Genomic DNA, 21,709 nt, shown 5'->3' on the forward strand with positions numbered 1-21,709 from the left:
GGAATATTACTCAGCTATCAAAAACAACGAGTTTATGAAATTCGTAGGCAAATGGTTAGAACTGGAAAATATCATCCTGAGTGAGGTAACTCAATCACAAAAATACAGACATGGTATGAACTCACTGATAAGTGGATATTAGACCAAAAGTTCAAATTACCCAAGATACGATCCACAGACCACATGAAGCTCAACCAAAGTGTGGATGCTCCAGTCCTTCTTAAAAGGGGGAACAAAAACATTCATAGGAGGGGATATGGAAACAAAGTTTGAAGCAGAGACTTAAAGAATTCAGAGCCTGCCCTACATGGGTATATAGCCCATATATATACAGCCACCAAAACTAGATAATATTGATGAAGCTAAGAAGTGCATGCTGACAGGAGACTGACACAGCTGTCTCCTGAGAGGCGAATGCTAGCAGTAAACTATTGAATTGAGAATGGGGTCCCCATTGGAGGAGTTAGAAAAAGGACTGAAGGAGCTGAAGGGACTTGCAACCCCATAAGAACAACAATATCAACCAACCAGAACTCCCAGGGACTAAACCACTATCCAAAGACTATACATGGATGGACCCTTGGCTCCAGCTGCATATGTAGCAGAGGATGGCCTTGTTGGGCACCAATGGAAGGAGAAGCCCTTGGTCCTGACAAGGCTGGATCCCCAGTATAGGGAATGTCAGTGGGGGAGGGGGGGAAAGAGGGCTGGTTGGGGAGGGGGAACACCCCTTATAGAAGAAGGGGAGTAGGATGAGATAGGGAGCTTATGACTGGGAAACCAGGAAAGGGAATAACATTTGAAATGTAAATTAAAAATCCAATAAAAGAAAAAAAGAAAAAAATTAAAACATCCCTCCGAATTAAAAAAAAAAAAAAAAACAAACCTTTTTTTTTAAAGTTACTTTCTCACCCGCCCACCTATTAACGATTATTATAGTCACCATTTCTGGTCCAGGACAGAAGGCTTTTTGGGAGCTAACACTGTTAACAAGAAGAAAACCAGCCAGCAAACCATCGTTTGATCTGCTAGAGAAGTGAGCTCCAACACCAAGACAAACTACTTTTCCAACTTGGACAGACCAGTCACTAGAGAGAATCAGGGTACTGGGCAAGCCATGGAGCACAGGAATGGGCACTGTCATGGTATGTGGCTGGAGGACTACAGTGGATGAGTCTGAAACCCAAGATAACAGACAGTCTAGTAAAGGAGGAGAAGAGGGGACGAGTCTAGTAAAGGAGGAGAAGAGGGGACGCCGCACTTCCACGAATCTACAGTTCAAAGCTGAAGAAGTTCTCAAAGTAAACCAGGCAGGAAGAATCCCCTTCTGTTCTCAACACACAAAAGAGGCAAGGAGGGGTTGGGGATTTAGCTCAGTGGTAGAGCGCTTACCTAGCAAGCACAAGGCCCTGGGTTCGGTCCTCAGCTCCAAAAAAAAAAAAGAAAAAAAAAAAAAAGGCTAGGAAACCACATTTATGACAGAGCAGTTGGTTCTCACGTTGCCTTTCTACAGAATGGCTCTACATCAGCCCTACGTGCTGGGTTCTACCTGAGTCAGCAAGAACACAGGAAGGAAGATGCCAATTTCAGAGAAGCCTTTGAAGCAAAGAAAGAGGAACAGTGAACTGTGGCATAAAAGCGCTAAGCCACAGGGCTGTGGGGAAGAGAGGAGGGACAGGGAAGGACAGGCTCATTCAAAATCAAGAGCCAATCAGAGAATTGCAGACACCTCCCTTTCCCAGCTCCTGGAACATCCCATTAATAAGATGTCTCCAGGGATTCCTTTTACTCAGTATAGCATACTCGCATAGCAAGAAGAATAAGCACAAGAGAGCCTGAAAGCCAAACACAGTCTGAAAGAGGCAGAGCAAGTATGAAAACTCAAAAGCATGAGGTGTGTCAGGCTTAAACCAGTCATTTAAAACACCATGACCAAAATGAGAGCAGTTCTAATGTAAGCTTTGTCAGCGGTCAGACAACCGATGTCCTATGATGGCATCAGACGTGGACCAGCACGCAGTCTACAAGAGTTAAGCCGTGTAGCTGTTAGTGAGGAGGAAGGGGACATAAAGGAAGCACATAGGAAAGATAGTGAGGAAAGACCAACGTCACTCATGGTCTGAGTGGTGGACCAGACACCAGCAAGGACACGAACCCTGAATATAAGTAGATCACACAGACCTTCCAAGACCAAACAAAGAGAAAACCAAAACCAAAAACAAAGATAAATCCCTACCTTCCCTACCCCCCAAAACCAACCAAAATGTCACAGAACAAAATCTCAGTGAAGTGTGGAAAATTCAGAATAAAATCTTTGTATAATAGAACAGTAAAATGAAAAGGAAAAACCGAGAATTTCCCCTAATTAATGTCAGATGATAAACTACAAATCCGAGAAGCTCAACAAATACAAATAATACCAAAAAAAATACAAAAAGCAGAAGAAAACACAAACTAAAAGAAAATCCTTTATCTCGATTAGGGCAAGGGAGCATCAAGCTATAATCCCACAACTCTGGACTACACAGTAAAACCTTGTACAGAAATAACACTAACAAAATCTTACCAAAGTACTCTTACATCGTATGTTCAAATTACAGAAAGTTGATGGTGAACACAAAGTAGTTTTATTTATAATGAGGATAAAACTGCAGTTCACTTCTCAGAGACCACTGCACACAAAGAGAAAGTACTGAAATAGTCACAGTGAATAGGAAGTGAGGTCCACAAACCACCTACATTGTACAAGGACGAGTTATAAAGTCTCGATCATTTAACACTACTTGTGTGTCTTGAAAGAAAAGTTTTAAAGGCTACTTTAAAGAGAAATAAAGAATTAAGTAGGTCAAAAGTTCAAATTTGTGTAAAGGAAAAACATCAGGGAAGACACAGTAAGATACAAAATTAAAATATCTTACTTTTAATAGACCCAGAAGACGATAACCTGTTCAAAATAACAGCAGCACTGTATGAGATTATTCACGCTTGTTTCTATGGCGAGTGAGTGTCAGCAACGGCAGAAGGGACATAAGAATAACATTCTTTTATCACAAGATACTCATAGTACCTATGAATCAGCAAAACTAGGAAGGAAGGAACAACAGACCTGCCAAACAGAGGAAAAAAGAAAAGGAACTATGCATTATAGGATATATATAACTAAACCCATAGGAGGATAAAAGAAGAAGGCGAATTATAAAAAACTGAGCAAGCCCTGAGCTGGTGACAACTGAACTCTCTGTAGACCCAATGTCACGTGACACTGCTGCCTGTTCCTCAGGACTGCATGTGAGCTGCCCACTCTGGGTACTCCATAGTTCTTACTTTAATTTTTCTTGTTTACTCTTAGTTGGTTTCGATCAATGCTGTCCCGCAGCAAAGCTGCCTTTTGAACATTGAACGGCAGGAATAAGGAAGCAGAAGGGGATACTATGTAACCCTTCTCACTGGGAGCTGACAGGCAACTCGGGAAATGCATTCCAAGCAAAAATAAACCAACAAGACATGTCGGGGAGACAACTCGTGTCCTAAGAGATCAAAGAAAGGGAAGCCAGTGTGCATAAATGGTCTTTAAGAAAAAGAGAAAACATGAACAGATATGGTAGATACTGATTCAGTTTTGAACATCCACGATCTAACTGCACCAATTCAAAGGAGCAGAGACTGCCACATGAAGGTAGACAGGGAAGAAGGGTAACAACATTCAGCTATGTGTTGCCTACAAAAAATAAAATCTGCTTTACATCCAGAGACATATAGATCAAAGGTAAATGAATGAGGAGAGCTGTAACATTCTATGCGAATTGAAACAAAGTGGGACTGGGTAGATTAGTTTCAGACGCAGAAAAACTCAGACGAATAAAAGTTATGAAGGATCGAATGGGACATTAAAGTAGGTAAAAAGGCCAATCTTTCATGAACCATAGTAATAAGAGTATGTATTTAACAATGCAGTAAAAAAATATAAGGTAAAAGCTGTAAGAACTGTAAAGACGGGAGATGAACCAACTACATATAGCAACTGAAGACTTGTAATGCATTTCTATCAGAAACAGACCACACAGGGCTGGGTGATCGCTCAGTCAATAAAGTACTCTCACTGCCCCAATTCTCAAGGAGGAGAAAGCCAGCATAATGGAAGTAAGGACAGGCAGCATCCAGTTACCCAGGAGAGTCTTGCCAAATGGAGGAACTTAAGATTCAATGTGAAACCCTGTCTTTAAAAACTCAGGTGAACGGAAACACAGGGCACCTAGCATTAACTTCTGGTCTACGCCCCTCAGCCCCGACAGAGTTAACCATGTGGGCAGCCTCAGCTCACTGTGGGTAGTCACACCCTGGGCAGGTTTTTTTTTTTTGGGGGGGGGGGGTGTTTGTTTGGTTGGTTTTTTAACCTGGGTACTGAGCAGGCTAAACAGGTGTAAATGCTGCTTTTATTTCCTCAGATGAAGAGGTGAAATGAGAGCTGTCATGCTGTGTGAATGAGCCCGGAACATTTCTTTCTGTTCTGTCTATCCCTAGGCCGAGGCCTGGAAACTTCTAGACTCCTGCAAACCAGAATCCTGAAGGCTCCAGCTTCCAGCATCTACCTACTAATCTCGGCCTAGCATGTTGGAGCCTCTAAGATGTACGCTGGATGAACAAGCCCTTTCTAACTCTGAACTCTCTCGCGCTGGTTCGACTCCGCTCTCTTGGCTCACGCGCCTCTGCTGTCTGACTGACTTAAACTGGTGCTTTCAGCTTCTGAATGAATTGCTCTGCTTGGCCCCATGCTAACCTTGGCAATATGTACATTTTATGTACATGTGTATTCAACATGTAGATTCAATAAAATCTCTGGCTCGTTCTGTCGTCACCTGTGTCGAGCTTGTTCTCTCTGCAGCCTGTCTCTGTAAAACTGTGCCAGTAAAACTGCTGCTTGCCACCCGTTCCTTTCTCTTCCCATGAGAGTTGGGTGTGTCCCATCCTGTCAACTCTCTGATTCATCACTTTTTCTGCCCCTTGATTAGCCAGCACTGTCAAACATGGCTGCTTCCGTCTACAGACTAACCTTACTTTCATTGTTTGGGATTAAAGGTGCGTGCTAAGGGTGTGTCTACATTCTAGCCAGATCATATAGACCTAGGTCTTTGGATGTAATCCCTTGCCAGAGCAGCCATGTTGCTGGATTAAAATGAGCAGCCTTCCTCCACCATCTCTGCCTCAGTGCCTTCTCTGAGATCTTCCATTACTCCCCTCCATGATGTACCGTATTTGAAGGAAAATAAACCCTTTTGACCCCAAGTTGCTTTCTGATATGATGGTGTGTCACAGCAATAGAAGCAAACTAAGATAACACCATAATAAAATTAAAAAAAAAATAAAGAATAGATGTTGGCTCAGTGGATAAAGTGTTTTTTTTTTTCAGGCAAACTAGAGGTATGGAGTCTGATGTCTACCGCCCACACAAATATTGAGGGCGTGACAGCCACTGTAACTCAAGCAATTGGAAGGGACAGACAAGGGATCCCAGCAGCAGCCTGGACAGCTAGACTCACCATACTGCAAAAGTCTGGCTTCTGCCACAATAAATAAGGGGAAAGGTGACTGGAAAACTTTTGATGTTAACCTCAAGCCTCCCCATGCATGTGAACACACACACACACACACACACACACAAAATACACACATGCACACACCCATACATACATATACACATACACACGCATATACACACGCACATATACATACAGACATACACAAATATACACATGCACGTACATACACACACACACACACACACAGAAACACATACATACATATATGCATACATACTTGTGCATGCACAGACAAAACCAAAGCAAAACAGGAGCAATCAAACAGAATCTGGACTTGAACCACCACGGAATGAAATTGTAAAATGACAGCTGGAATTTTCTGAAATACTGGGCAATTAAGCAACACGCAAAACTAATCACATGGGAGTCGAAGAAACCTCAAGAAAAAATGAAAATGCTTTAATTTTTATAAAACTGAAAAATGCATTTTATCCAAATTCATGGACTCTTGTAAACAAAGAGTGTTTAGCAAGAACTGTGTAGCACTGAATGTTAGAAACTAATGAAGACCTTACAGACACAGAGGTACACACCTACACTACAGTTACCTGGAAGGCAAGAGACTTTCTTAAGTTCAAAGTATGGAGCAGCAAGACCTGTATCTTTAAAAGCACACACGAAAAGGGAGAAAGAATGGAAGGAAGAAGATTTAGTCAAGCTAATCAAGCTAAAAGCAAAAACACACAATTCTCTAATGTCAGGAATACAGGCCATCACTGAAATTCCCATATATTCTGAAATAATAATTAAGAAAAACCATGAACAATCTGTTGCCCATAGTTTGGATATTATAGAAGAAATACAGCAACCAAATACACAATTTTCTAAAGTTGACAAAGAAATAATAAGCATTCTAAGTAGGCCAGCAACTGGTAAAGAAAAAATAAAATAAAATAAGTCTCTTCAAACACAAAGCACCAGTATCAAAAGGGTTCACTGGTGAATTATACTGTCTCTACAATATCACTTCTCAGAAACAGAGAGGCCCTTCCCTAATGTAATTTGCAAGTTGGCATTCACCCTAATCCCAAAACCACTGAACACAGTATGAGATAGTACAGACCGGCTGCTCCCCCAATCACAACCCCACAAGAATTACAAAACATGACCAAATGGGAAGCTCACCTGGTACTGGAGTCTGGTGGTCTGTACGAAAATATCCCCCATAGGCGCCCGTATTTGAACATTTGGTCCCCAGCCTGTAGCACTGTTTGGGGGAGATTCTGGAGGTATGGCCTTGTTGGAGGAAGTATGGTGGGCTCGGAGAGTTAAAGGACCCAACGCCATTTCCAACAGCACTGTCACCTTCATGCTAACAGTGAAAGACATTGCTGCCCAGCACTCAGTGTCATCACGCCCGATACTTCCTGCTATGGACTCCTACCCCTTGAGGACTACGAGTCCAAGTAAAGTTTCCTTCTCTAAGGTTTCTTGGCTATGGTGTTTTATCACAGCAACAGAAAAGTAACGACTACAACAGTTTGTCAACATATAAAAACCAAGGCCAGGGAAGTGTCTGAGCAGGGAAAGTGCTTGCTGAGCAAGCAGGACGGCCTACATGGAGATCCCCTCCACCCAGGCAAACTCTGTGTGGTGGCGCACATCTGCAGCCTGGGTGAACAAACAATTAGATTCCAGGAGTCTGCTGCATGATCAGGGTCTAGTCAAAACAGCTCCAGGTTAGTGAGAGATCCTGTCTCCAAACAGTAAGGTGGACAACAGTAGAGGAACACTCCCAACGGGAGGACAAAGTGATGGGTCTTTCAATTCTCAAAGCCTACTACCAGTGACACAGTTCCTTCTAAGGCCATACTTCTCATACCTCCCCAGTGTCCCCAAACAGTGCCATTGATAGGGACCAAGTATTCAACAGGCATATGCATGGACTGATGACACGCGTAAATACTATATACCATACTCAGAAGCAATGGCAACTATTATCTGAAATGTGCCACAGACGTCCACAACTAGACGACAGGCTATCAGGTGCTCCGAGAGGAAGACATGAGCAGAAACTTAAAGATGAAGTGAAAGAAACCAAGAGAAAACAAGAAATGACGGGTGGTCCACTCCAAGGCTTTCTAGAAAAGGGAAACCTTTCTTTAAAAGGCAGTGGAGAGGACTCACTGGGGGAGGACTCACTGGGCAGAGCTGAGCACCGAAGCTGCTCCTCAGGTGTGGCTGTGCCTGTGTGTGTCATCACTGACCGGCAAATATGCACAGCACCAGGAGGAAACCCCAATGGAACGCTGTAGCAGGCTGGGTGAGGAGAATCGGACTATCCTAATTCACCGGTGTGCCAAAGGCAGAGTTCTGGGAAACCCGAAATGTCTTCAGACATTAATATATTAAGTAGAAGACAGCCACAGTCTCACGGTGAAAATGGTGACATTTAAAAAAATTTTTTTGCTGATTTTTGAGGCTAATACTCTATTGGCCTGTCATTTAAATTAATTACTATATCTTGTTTCTGAAGTTAAAAAAATGCTAAAAATAACTACAAAAGAAAGAAAAGTCATTTAATCTGGCTAGATGTGGTGGCTCACACATGCAGTCCCAACACTTAGGAGGCTGAGGTAGGACTGTCAGCAGTTCCAGACAAGCCTGGGCTACAGTGTGAGTCCTGACTGACGACAGCAGCAGCAGCAGCAGTCAAAGCTCCTTTAAGTTAGTAAGCTTGAACACTATATTCCAATGCCCTGCAGTTCCTGGAGTCAGTCAACTGCCCGTCGTTTAAGGTAAATGAAGCCAGCACTGAGATAAAAGTGACTGAACCCCTTCTGGGCCTCTGCAGTGTGGTCAGGGGCAGTTACGTGACTGCAGCCTTACCTTAATGTGTGCCTGCACTAACCGTGGGAAGGGACATCTGGATACTTTAGTAAGACGCCTTTATTCATAAACAAAATGGAATGGTCACGTGTCCATTCATAGTGACTGCTTTAAGATATCTCTCAGGACGTGAAAATAAATTGTGTTTCTGCATAGGCACTGTTTTAGAATGGCTTTTGGTGCACTTTGGTATTTTTAAATGAATTAGTTACTCAGTCTACTATGAGATTCAGTCACATGTAACAGTTGTGTAGGTTAAAGGAACAAGGAATGTACATTCTCACATAGAAGCAAAAGCCATTTGTTTTCCTAGCATCCACGCAGCTCTCCAAAGGCTCGCTTTGCTCCTTTCTCTAAGAATACCAAAGTGGCCCTTGTGTGGTGGAGCACAGTTTTAATCCCAGGACTTGGGGGGGGTGGAGGCAAGTGGATTTTTTGTGAGTTCAAGGCCAGCCTGGTCTACATAGTGAATTTGAGGTTAGCTAGAATCAGGAAACAAAACCAAGTGAATTTTATAAGACAAACATAACACATTAGAAGAAATGTAGTCCACAGACTGAAGAGATGATGAAATACACTTCAATACTTTTCAAAGACAGAAGTAAAAAGTACTCATACAAAGTAAAGGCCATCAGCAGAGGGAGCTTCAGTAGCTGATGCCACCAAGTGCCAACTCTCTTTGGCAAGTATTCTTGTGATGAGAACAGGCACTGCTGTTGGGGTGGGGTGCTATTTAAGGAGTAGAATTAACCATTACTCAGTAGACAATATCACCAGCAAGAGCGACAAATGTTCCAGCTAACACTTATTCAAAAGGGGAACAATTAAATCTGTAAGAAAAGTAACTAAGGTTGAAGAATTATTTTATAATGGCCATATACATTCTAAGACTGGTTCTATATTACAATGACAATATACACTCCAAGACTGGTTCTATGTTGAAATGACCGCATCCGTTCTAAGACTGGTTCTATCCTGAACTTTATATCATGCTCTGAGCAAACCTCATTTTTCAAATGAAGATGAACATAACATCAAAACCACCAGCTACTTATTTTAAAGTTTGATTCTCTCATTATAAGAGAATCTCACTTACTGTGGATTACTGTGTATTAAAACTCAGCACAAGTTAATGTAAATAAACATGCCCGGAATGTTGTCACTTTTCAATGTATATGAAATACACAGTTTTCACACTGAATTAATGGTAGGAAAATTGGAAACAAGAAATGGTGATTTTTTGAAATTATACCTATAGTTACAATTGGAAAGCAACGTTATTCTTTTCTTTCCTTTCACGGAAGTGTGTCTGTAACAAACTTGATCTCAAGAGCTGATCAAGTGCCTGAATTTGCCTCTCGGAGCCTATGGGTGAGTTTGTGTCTTTCGATAGCTTATTCCTTTTCCAGGTTGCTTTCCTTCAGGAGTGAATGGTATTTCTAGTGAAAATTTGTACACATCTGAGAAGTCACAATATGTTAGTAAGATGTTTTCATTCTCTTTTACCTTTAAAGCTATACATCTGAAAGCTTTATGTTTATCTATGTTTACCTTAGGAATGAAAAATATTGACTCCCCGAGTGCTACAAACTCAAGCATCTCTTAACTAAATCTGAGAAGCAAAAGTAAGGTGGGCTGGGTGCCATGACTGCAGAGCTAGCCCCAGTCAGTGGCCCAAAACACCCCAGTCATCCCTGGTAATCAGGACCAACGGGGAGGTCACCAAGGCCTTTCTTGGGACTGAAAAGCATTCCTGCAAAGAATTTTAAGAAATACTAGGAATCCATGAGAATTTACTGATTACTTTTTAAATGGCTTATAAATTACTAAAAGTATTTTGTTTTAACTGGGATAATGATACAATTCATATAACTTAAATATAAAACCATCAGCTGTAACTCTTACCCACAATTCCCTCCATATACATGCCTTAAAAGCAAAGTGGGCTCATCGAAGCAGTGCCTAGAAAACGTCCACTGTAAGTCAAACCCACCTGATTTTGGAAATAAGGTTTTATTGACGCATGCTTATCCCTTTACATATTGCCTGTGACACATTTTGTGTTACAAGCAGGCAGAGTTGGGCAGTATCACAAAGACCACGTGGTCACCCCTCCCCCCAAAGACAACTTACTACTTAGCCCTCTATAGCCACTGCTGCAGACTCCTGGAGTAGAGCAGAGGTCACTTTTAATGTAAATGTACAAGGGCACAAACACACACATAATCCTGACTAGTGAACATATTAAATTGATCGAACAGAGTTCTGCATGCTCCCTCTGCCTTGATTTTGTCAACTTCACACGGATTATCGCCTCACTTCTTGTCTCCAGACAAACTTCAGGATAGTGGCTGATTTCGCTGGTATGCTGTATTTGAGACTATGCTACATGTATTAACACTGATAATGTTTTAGGCATGTAATATCTCTATTAGTTAAAGAGTGAAATACAGGAACTGGGGTTTTAATGCTGAATGAAAAGATGCCTACAGGTAGCATGGAATCAAGTGACCACCATATGTCTGTGAGTGTGTGTGTGTGTGTGTGTGTGTGTGTGTGTGTGAGTGTGTGTGTGTCTGTGAGTATGTGTGTGTGTATGTGTGTGTATGTGTGTGTGTGTCTGTGAGTGTGTGTGTGTCTGTGTCTGTGTGTGTATGTGTGTCTGTGTGTGTATGTGTGTGTGTATGTGTGTGTGTATGTGTGTGTGTCTGTGTGTGTATGTGTGTGTGTGTCTATGAGTGTGTGTGTGTGTATCTGTGTGTGTGTGAGTGTGTGTGTATGTGTGTGTATGTGTGTGTGTGTATGTGTGTGTCTGTGTGTGTCTGTGTGTGTCTGTGTGTCTGTGTGTGTGTCTGTGTGTGTCTGTGAGTGTGTGTGTGTGTATGTGTGTGTATGTGTGTGTATGTGTGTGTGTATGTGTGTGTATGTGTGTGTCTGTGTGTGTGTCTGTGTGTGTATGTGTGTGTATGTGTGTGTGTCTGTGTGTGTGTGTGTCTGTGTGTGTGTGTGTCTGTGTGTGTGTACACACATGTATGAGTGCCCAGGCGCGTACATAACAATACTTAAACAATGAAAGGAATCACTAAACATAAACACAATGCCCTCTGTGGAACACTGAGCAGTAGCTACATCAGCAACATCATCTCTCCAAGCTTCGTAAGCTTCCTTTCCACCCACAACCAGGAGAAGAAAAGATGTGTGATAAACAAAATTAGTATCACAGTTTTTTTTAAAAATAAAAACAAGGAAAATGAAAACTTAGAGCAATTAGAATTTCTAAGACTGAAACTGGATGACTGTCACGTAAGTGACAGCACCTAAGTCTTTAAAAGTCTTTCAAAGAGAAGCATATGCAGATCATGGCCCTTATTTCTAGTGAGAACACCTTACAGGAAATGTGACTCCAGCGGCGTCATGGCGTCCCTGTAAATAAGCTGTCACGTGTGTCTTTGGGAAGGGGTGTCTTAATCACTTTCTGGCAATCTTTTATGATTACAATTTTATAAATCCTTAGTCTATCTTATAAAAAGTCAACATTTCGAAAGGGAGGGTGCAGAGCCCATGTAGTGCCACTAGCACATTCCAGTGCACAGATATGTGGCAGAGGCGGGGAATTTGAACTTAAAACAAAACAAAACAAAAATTGCTTCAACGTTTGCTCTGGTTGCTCCACCAGGAGCTTTGTAGCAGACATCAGGCGTAAGCTCCACCTTAATAGAGGTATTCAAATCCAAAACGCAGCACACGGTGAAATAGGTTAAACCCAAACATTTCCCTTTTAATCTGCAGTCCCACAATACTAAGGACATGCATTCGGAGGATGTGAAATGGCAAATCTGTTCAGCTTATCGAAGCACCATGTTAAAAGAAAAATCAACACTCAGCCTGATAACAAGCTGTCTTTCTGTAAATAATGTGCCTCTTACGCTGCATTACGTTAAAGCCAAATTATCAGCACAACCACCAAAGATTACCTTCTGTGTAATGCTACTTTACCCTGCAGTCCAGTCATAGGTACGAATCTATGGGAACGCTAATTAGTATTCCAAGATACCCTGCTGCTTCCAAACCCAGACCCACCCTACATACCAGCAATTCACGGAAGACAGCTCCCTCCTAAACAGTAAACAACCAGCCCTGGTAGCCATGCCTTTAACAACACCAGCATTTGGGTGCAGCCCGTGCAGACGGGCGGGTCTGAGTTGTAGAACAGCTTACAGAGGAAGTTCCAAGCCAACCAGAGTCACATGGGGAGACCGCGTCAAAAGAAAGGAAAAAAAAAGGGCAAAATCATGTAACTGACTGTTCTAGAAGTAAATTTACACCTCAATCAACACTCAAGAAAGGAAGGCTAGCTTTCCTAATGGTGCTAAAAAGTGTTCAGCTTGTCTGCCAAGTCAGTACCCAGTGTGAGCCCAGAGTCTCTTCTGCTCTGTCCTGGTCTCATCTGTGAACACTTAGGCATCTACTGGAGGATTATGGATGTATTCAAAGGGGCACAGAACAAAGCAGGTCAGATGGAGTGACAGGCACTCGGGGCACTTAATCTGATCACTATAGGCAAGAGTAGCTTAAAGACTCCCCAAGCCCTCCATGGAGAGGCCCGAGCATCAGAGCGCCAGGAGGACTCAATGGAGCCACCGTCCTCCATCTCCTCCCTCAGAGCAAAGGGAACAGCCACCAAGATCTCAGCTCGCCCATCACATAAAATCGGTCTCAAGACTGCGCACCAACCTACTAATGTGGCAGTTCCTCGAGAATGCCTTTTACTCCTTTAGAACAGCAGCAGTAATTTTAAAAAGAATTTTAAAAATGGGAAGAAGAGACTACCAAAAAATGTCATTTTATTTAAAGCAAAATGAGCTTTAGAAGGCACAAAATCGATTTCCCATATTTAACATGGTTTTTCCAAGTCCACAGACTTTCTTTCATGTTTTATTTCTCATCACAAGAGAAAGGCTGCACTGCGAATCTGCTTCTGGAAGTCCTGCTTCTTGCTTCTTTCTGAAGTATGCTGAGAAGTGTGCCTTACAGATAACATGGGGCTTCCCCTTCCTTTTAAGCAAAGTCCTCTTCAGTAGGGAGCAGACTTCAAGTGTGAGAGTGTGAGAGTGTGAGAGTTACTTCCTTCCCCACAGCTCCATTCCCAATGACAAGGGCTCACCTACAAACACAACACTGACAGGGGAAGGCCAGATGGAAGTTTGACTAATTTTCAACTAGCTTATTTCGCTTTTATTTCAAACAGAAACCTTTTCCAAAGCTTGCCTTCGGTAGTATAATTATGCTACGAAGAATAACATTAAAAAGCAGGGAGCCAAAACAGTCTAGTGCTATTTTACAAGTACAGAATCATTATGTATTAATTTAATAAGCACTATGTGTAAGAACGTTTATGTGCACTATTTATATCTGAATAGCAATTTTTGCGAACTTACGGTTGAGAAGAGTATAGTCATTTACACGGCAAAGCTGGGCTAGAGATGTGGCTCACAGATTAAGAACACTAGCTGCTCAATCAGAAGACTTGAGTTCAATTCCCACTATCTGCACAGCAGCTCACGACTTGCCCTCTTCGAGCCTCCCAGGATGCAATCGGTACACAGATTTACATGCAGCCAAGACATCCATATACATGAAAAAATTATACTAAGAGGCCAAATTAAAGCAAAACCCAGTCATTCTCATGGCCTTTTCTTTAAAGGATGCATCAGCTATAGAGCTGATGAGATTACAAACGGAGGCCATCCTAAGGCCTAGAGCAGAGCTGTTTCTTGTGCAGCATTTGAGTGAACACATGAGTGAACAAACCGAAAATCAACACTAGGATGAACTCTCATAATAATGGCGGCCACAGACAAGCATTCACCAAACAGCTCTGCACACTGCAGTCTTAACAGCTACACGCGTTTGCTTGCACTGAACCCTGACAATCTCACGAGGTGGGTTATTGACTCTTCATAAGTAATAGAAAACTTAGGCCAAAGATTATTTGCAACCAGACACACCTGAAGTATATGCCGGGAGCCGTCATACTAACAGAAAAGCTGACAGACATTTAGTAGGTGACAGCCAGTAATAACCTGTTCTAGTGTGCAGGACAAACTCACGGAATTAAAAAGCCCAACCTGCTACAAACTACTGAGGAATGCAGAACAAATCCCAAAAGCTAAACAATTATTAATCACACCATATATTCAATTATAAAATTCACAATACCACCCATAAAAATGGATCTAATTCTCGTGCTGAAAGCAGCCCAGACTGCCTTCTCGGAATGGCACTGCCGAAAAGTAGAAGGTGACATAATTCACAACTCAACATTCATCCTCTTCTGCTCTGTGCTTTCTTAGGTGCCTTCATCCTGAGACTTCACGGGAAGCAGCCAAGTCCTTTCCCAGTGCCCATTCTGCTGCATGTGTCTGGGGTCCACGTTACTATCTACAAGATTATGGTAACCCATAGTATTTCACTTGCTGCTCTTTCAGCCATAATATGCTGTCTGACCAAATACATGCACACGAAATCACGCTTCCTTCCTGCCGAGTATCTCCTCACATTTTCTAGTGGAATAACACCTCCGGGCTAAAATTCAGTTGGCTACTTTGTTGGGTGTGTGTGTGTGTGTGTGTGTCTGTCTGTCTGTCTGTCTGTCTGTCTCTCTCTCTCTCTCTCTCTCTCTCTCTCTCTCTGTGTGTCTGTCTGTCTGTCTGTCTGTCTCTCTCTCTCTCTCTCTCTGTGTGTGTGTGTGTGTGTGTCTGTCTGTCTGTCTGTCTCTCTCTCTCTCTCTCTGTGTGTGTGTGTGTGTGTGTGTGTGTGTGTGTGTGTGTGTGTGTGTACATGTACATAGCCTTGAGGCCAGGCTTGTTCTTTGAGTCAGTGTCTCTCACAGGAACCTGAGCACAGCCATTTTGCTAGGCTGGCCAGCTCCCTCCCCAGCACAGGATGCCACGCACATGCTATCCCTGGCTTACATGGGTCTTTATACTTCCACGGAAGCACTTTACGGATCCAGCTAGCTGCCCAGACCTCTAATAGCTTCCTCCTACTTTCAACTCAATGAGGATTACTCTTCCAACAAGGATGCTTCCCCAGCATTCCCTCGATCTGCTTTTATTTTCTAAGCCACGTTTATGCCCCCACTTGCTCAGAGCTCTCTGATTCTTCGTGCTATCATTCTGTATCCTTGTCTACCAATGTGTGGAAATGTCCATCAAGGGTCAGGAATCCAATCTGGAATCTGACCCTATAAAGACAGTGAATCTTTATGAATGTTTTGCTAGCCCAGGCCCTTTGATTTAGAAGGGTCATACACTCATTTCCTTTGAATTACCCACCTCCATACAGAGAAATCTGAACTCACAGAACTGTCCTTGACTGAATTACCCAACACAGCACCTTAATTTTATTTCATTTTAAAGAGAAAGACCAATTCCTTGATCAAAAAAGGCAAGAACTAGCGTTCAGGCCACAATGTCTATAATCTAATGTCTGTGACCTCACCAAGTCCTACCGAGTGAGCTCCCAGATAGACACCATTCTGTAACCCTGTATGCATGCAACGTCACACTGCAACCGAACACTTCATCTCAACAAACTGGAGCCTGCCCTGTACACTGAACTTTCCAGAAGTCACGGCTACAAAAGAAAAAGTTATTCAATAATTTCCTCTCAAATTATTAGACATTCAGTTGGAATTCTGCTTTTCCTTAGTCCTTTAAACATTAACATTAAAATGCCCCAATCTACCCGCCCCCTTGTTGATAGATAACACATTATGTTAAAATATGATCAAGGCTAGCTACAGTAACTTAAGAAGATGAAGCAATTTCCAACTACCCTTGGGATCAAGAATCCTAAAAAATAAATAATGGCACTAAATGACTCCATTCTTCAGTATGGCCCCTCTTTCCGAAGTTGGCATCTAGGTTACCTGTAAAAATCAAATGCTATTTATTTCTCTATGGCAAAAAAAAAAAAAAAAAAAAAAAATTCTACCACTACCAAATGACCTGGTATATGAAATTGTGTTTTCCTGTTTCCTACCAATAAGTACATGACAAGCTCTTGTCCTCTTTAGAGGAGAAGACGGTTGATAGAACAAAATGGCATGTATCATCGGTCACGTGCTAGACATAAGGGCAGTAAAGTTAGGTGTTTTGATTCAATATTGATTATGTACTAAGGATTCAATTGTCACTACCCCTAAATACAACCCTTACCTATCAAATATTGTTTACTCCTTCAGTCTTTCGGGTATGTTTTACTTTCAACTCCACGTGAGCCAGTCAATTCAGTCTACGCTATCACCATTTATGAAGGTATTTCTTTACAAACAGGCTGTGTCTGTATCTGGAACCTCGTCGGCCCAATCCTAAGTGAGAAATTATCTATTTTTGCTATATAATTAATCAAAGGATATTTTATTTAGAAGTACCTTTCCTAATAACACCCTTTTTGGGGAAATATATTCTAGACAATAAAAGTTTAAAGTGGGACAGCACAGAAGGACTAGAAGAAACCAGTTTGGACGAGGAAGGCAGAACAAACGTGGTACTCGGCAGGCCTGTAAGAAACGCACAGGTTTGATGTTCTAAAGTTAGGATGCATAGAATTAGATGTTTTTTAATTAACAAAGAAAAATAACCCAATATACATGTTAAACTAAAAAGGTCTCTGTCACTTTCTATAAATCAGAGCCACAATAACCAAAGCTCTGTGCTCTCCTTGGCCCTGCCTCACACACAGAATGACTGGGGGATATTGCTGGTAGGCAAGCCAATTTGCCGATGTTGGTGCAAACCTCTAAGAAGGAAAAGCAGAAAAGACTCAGTAAACAGTTCTCGGGATTTCATTCTGAACACGGCAAGCATCTCTAGGAGAAAAATGTCACTGTAATCAGATGTTCACTTTTACTCACTAATATTTAACTATAAAAAGATATCTAAGCCCAGAGGCTCTCTTGATGGATCGTTTGGAACGTCTGATCCTTTGAGCTGGGAATGAATACAGGCCTGACATGCTAACTCTATCTGTTGGGTGCACTTGCTAATTATGTAAATTAGAGTTGAAAGTATTCGTAAGACAAATAATGGCTTTACAGAGTCAGCTTGCTCATGGCACATATAATTAAATATAAAAAGGGCCAAATGGCTGTTAAAAAGTTATATAATAAAATTGTTGAGGCCAGGGGAAACAAGAAAGAAGGAAAAAAAAATAAGCTTTGAAAGAAAGGTAAAATAATCTAAAAATAAGTGATTAATTTTTTTCCCCCTCAGTCACATAATAGAATGATTTTGTTGGGGGGAAAAAATCTTTTGGTTCCAACAGTCCTTCTAGAACGATGCCAAATGATCCTGACACCGAGTTTCTCTGTGAGGAAATTAACTATCCATCTCTACAAAACTCAAATGGAGAGTCTTTGTGAAGATAGAAACATCTAAGCAGTTGAAGTCACAGAATATTTTAGTCTTGATGATTTGGCTCTTTGGCTAGGAGCAGTTTATGCACACTGCTGCAGAAATCACTAAGTTAAGACTTGACCACCAAAGACAGGCCTGCACTGCCAGTGTTTGCAACACATTTCCCGGAAAGCCCCTAGTCATGCTTTCAAGTTAAACTTCAGGCATATTCTGGTGCCACATCGGGCACCTTTTGAAATATCGTAAAAGACTGCGAGATCCCTGGTTCATGCTTACATCACACATTGAACAAACCTAAAATGTAAATAGGATAGGCTGGCTCCTCCCATCACCCCCCTGCTTGTCAATAATAATGCCCAGTGAGCTCACTCAGTGGCTTGTCCGGTTTATGACCAGCGTAGCGTCTCAACGTGGGCTGGTCAAGTATGTTTAAATGTCAGAATAAAGGCGATCACACATCTTAACTGAAGTTAAATAGTACAAAAGAGACCATGAGAACATTTTCATTGTTCAGACCGAAAAGAATTTCTTGAAAAAATAATTCTTGTGAAAAATAATAATAAAAAAATCGCTATGCCAACGCTATACAATCCAAATAAAACCAGGAAAAAAAAAAGCCTTTCTCTACCTGTTAATGTACTAACTTAGTAGTGTCTGCTGCATATAGCAGGTTACAGAAGGCGAAGTCTTTCAACATGTTGTATTTATGGCTACACTTTTTACAAAACAATGAATGCTCTCATAGCTCTAAAAATGTTAGCCCTTCTCATTTACGGAAACCTAAACTTGATAAGAATGTTTTCTTTTACATGGATGGACATGTGGAAAACAAATCAAGTTCAAATCCAGCTCCTAATTCACAAAGTAATGGCGGTTCAACATCCACTATATACAATGCTTTAACAAGCAGTTCACAGTGTCCTGATCTCTGCACTTTGATCTTTGGACGTCATCTTTAACATTGGGCTTTAATAGTCCCCAAATACAAGCACGTGCATTCCCCCTTCAGGATCTTGTAGCTGTTACAAACAACTCAACCATATAGAGTTTGAGATACACACACACACACACACACACACATATGTATATATATACACACACACATATGTATATATACATACATATATATATACATATATATATATATATATATATATATATGTTATAGAGTCAATAACAAACTCTAGACTGCTGTTTTGACTCATGTTTAGGTACTACTGAGAGCCAGGAGCCATTCTTAAAGCAACATACCACCTGAACACAAGTATACTAAAGAAAAGCCTGAACCACATATTGGATTACTTCATTCTCTAGACTGGAGAGGAAAAATGGGGTTAACAAGCAATATGGACGGACTGGGGAAAATGAAGCAAGCGAACAGATTTTTTTTTTTTCTTTTTAAAAGAAGAAAGGATACAGCCTTAAAGCACCAGTCTGGGTTCCTACCGCCAGGATCTTCTGAACGGGATCAAAGGCCAGGGCTGAGGGCTGATAGGGAAATCCATGGCGAACAGTCTGGGGATGGGCAGTGACATCACAGGAACCCACCGAGACAGCAGGCAGGCAAGATCGGAAAACAGAACAGCCCACAGGCGCGTTAGAGTTGGAACCAACTACAGTACATCAAAGCATACACTTACACCTTTAAGGGAGAATTGGGGGGAGGGGGGATTCTATCCTAAGGAACAAGCAACAGAAGCACAAATCACTTAAACTCCTGCTTTGCTACAACACTAGTAACTTCACAGAGGGCAATTTCCTATGAATAGCGTATACTATTCCGTTTGACACCACGTTACTCAAGTTTGTAGTGGTCCAAAATTTTGTAAAATCATTGCGAAGGGTGATTAATCATTGCGATTTGGGTAATCGTGGCTTTATTTGAATGCTAAAGGGAGAGATTTCTAAAGAAAATTTGTCATGAAACTAATGGAAGGATTTAGTCAAGAAACCAACATTTGCAATTCTAACGATGGAAATGGGTGAGAAAAATAATCCTGTAATTATCTATTAAGTCCGTAATAATTTTAGGACATAAGAACAAAATTGAATGTAGGCTTTTAAGCCCCCGATGTAAGAAGGACCGCATGGTTATCTATGAGGCAGGCAGGTCTGGATAGGGAGGCTTGTGTGCTTTTCTCACCTAGCAGCTGGGAACTAATCCGCTGCATCATTCTTTCTGAATTACATACAGGACCTTGTGGCAATCATCGTGCCATTTCACAGACAAAACCTTCCGCGCTAAGTTTCTAACCAAACAAGCTAAAAGAATCCTGTGACTTCAGGTGGTGAGCCGCTCGCACACATTCTAAGGAAAAAGTGATGCGCAAAAAAAAAAAAAGAGAGATTTGGTTGAACAGGTTTGCCTTGCCCACAAACGACGTTCATCATCACACTGCTGGAAAATTTCGACGTCAGTGGAAGATAATAAAATATGCGCGAATATAAAAAGTATTTCCAGACCATTGCTACTAGCATCTGGATGGGAATTAAAGGCAAGGGAGTATGCTTGGGTTGCTTTTTATGAAAAGGGAAAAGACATCGACTTATAAATAAGGGATCTCTGTCCAAATACCCCAGCAAGGCACGTCTGTCAAGGGTGGGGGGCGCTTTCTTAGAGCGATGAGCTCTCTTGGCGCGCTCTGCCCTCGCGCTCCCAGGTACTGCCCAGCGGCCCCCTCAAACGACCCCAATCTTCCCACGACAGCTTGGCCGAGCTGCGCGCTCCCTTCACCTTGCAGAGTTGGAAGTGCTCGGACTGGAGCGTCTCCTGGATCTCGGGCTCCCGGTTCCCAGGCGGGTGCTGTTGCTGTTGCTGCTGTTGCGAGGCCGAGGACGAGCCTGCGGTCAGGCCGTCCAGCACCTTCCTGATGTTGAATTTCCTCATGGTCTCGCCCAAGGGTCTCCCAGCTACGAGGCCCAGGTAGCAGAGGCACCGGCTGCCAAGGAGTCCGAGCCGCTGAAGCCTAGAGGCGGCTTCGACCGCGGGGAGCGAAGAAGCAGCGGGGAGCAGAAGATAATCCCAACAGGAAGGGCAGCGACGGCGGGCGGGCGCGCGGCGGCGAGCCCTCTTCCTCCGAGGCCGCCGCGGCTGCAGTGGCGCCGGACGCCGCCTCCTCACCTGGTCGCGGCCGGGCTCCCGCCGTCCCGCGCCGCTGCCGCCGCATCCATGACCCGCAGCCCCGCAGTCCCTCGGCGCGTCCCGGGCTCGGCCTCTGCTCAGCGCAGCCGCCCGGCCAGCATGGCCCGGACACCCGGAATCGGTCCCCGCACCGCCTGTCGCTCTCTCCCCGGCCGCCCGGCCGCTCGCTGTCGCCTCCCGTGAACCTCGGCCCCCGGCCCTTAACGCCCGGCAGAGCAGGCGGCGAGCCGCGGTTCCAGCGCCCGCCGCGGCGGTGGCGGCAGCTGGGCCTCCGCGGAGCGAGCTGCCCGGTGCGCATGCGCGCCGCCGCCCCCGCCCCCGGCCGGCGGCTTAAATCATCCTTCGGCGAGGACCAGGGGCAGCAGCTGGCGGACCCGCGGGCCCCACGGCCTGCACCTCCAGCCCTGTCACTCACAGCTCCCGCAGTGTGCTTTCAGGTTTGCTTTGTATCTGGGCATGCCATGGAGCGTCCAGGCAACGATTAGGTCAGTGGCAAGATGACAACTAATAGACACCCAAAGGGAGAGAAGCCCAGCCTCCTTCATGAAGGTGTTGCTGGAGGTAAAATGAGGCTGGCGGGTGGAGGATAGACTGGGATAGGTCCCGTAAGGGGAAGAACTCCAGCGACCCGACCTTGGTCACCCATCATCCCGAATCCCTTTATCAGGCAGGGTGGGTGGCAGCCAGCACTCCCCGCCACTCCTTGTTACAAAGTCCCG

The 21,709-nt window shown here is 43.2% G+C and overlaps 1 protein-coding gene across 10 annotated transcripts in view; it reads right to left on the minus strand.

Annotated features, from left to right (window-relative positions):
* Positions 1–21,274, minus strand: part of Stxbp5 (syntaxin binding protein 5) — a 152,786-nt gene extending 131,512 nt beyond the window's left edge. For 5 of the 10 annotated variants that reach the window (XM_087593629.1, XM_087593641.1, XM_087593640.1 and 2 more), the window contains exons 1-2: positions 20,583–21,263; positions 19,266–19,363 (exon numbers count right to left, since the gene is read on the minus strand). In XM_087593629.1, coding sequence (XP_087449755.1) covers positions 19,266–19,363; positions 20,583–20,735 — 251 coding nt within the window. In that variant the 5' untranslated portion in view covers positions 20,736–21,263. 10 annotated transcript variants of the gene reach the window in all.
* Positions 21,275–21,709: the final 435 nt, after the last annotated feature.

Source organism: Rattus norvegicus, chromosome 1 (genome assembly GCF_021556685.1).
Source record: "Rattus norvegicus strain SHRSP/BbbUtx chromosome 1, alternate assembly SHRSP_T2T, whole genome shotgun sequence".
NCBI classification, from domain to species: Eukaryota; Metazoa; Chordata; class Mammalia; order Rodentia; family Muridae; genus Rattus; species Rattus norvegicus.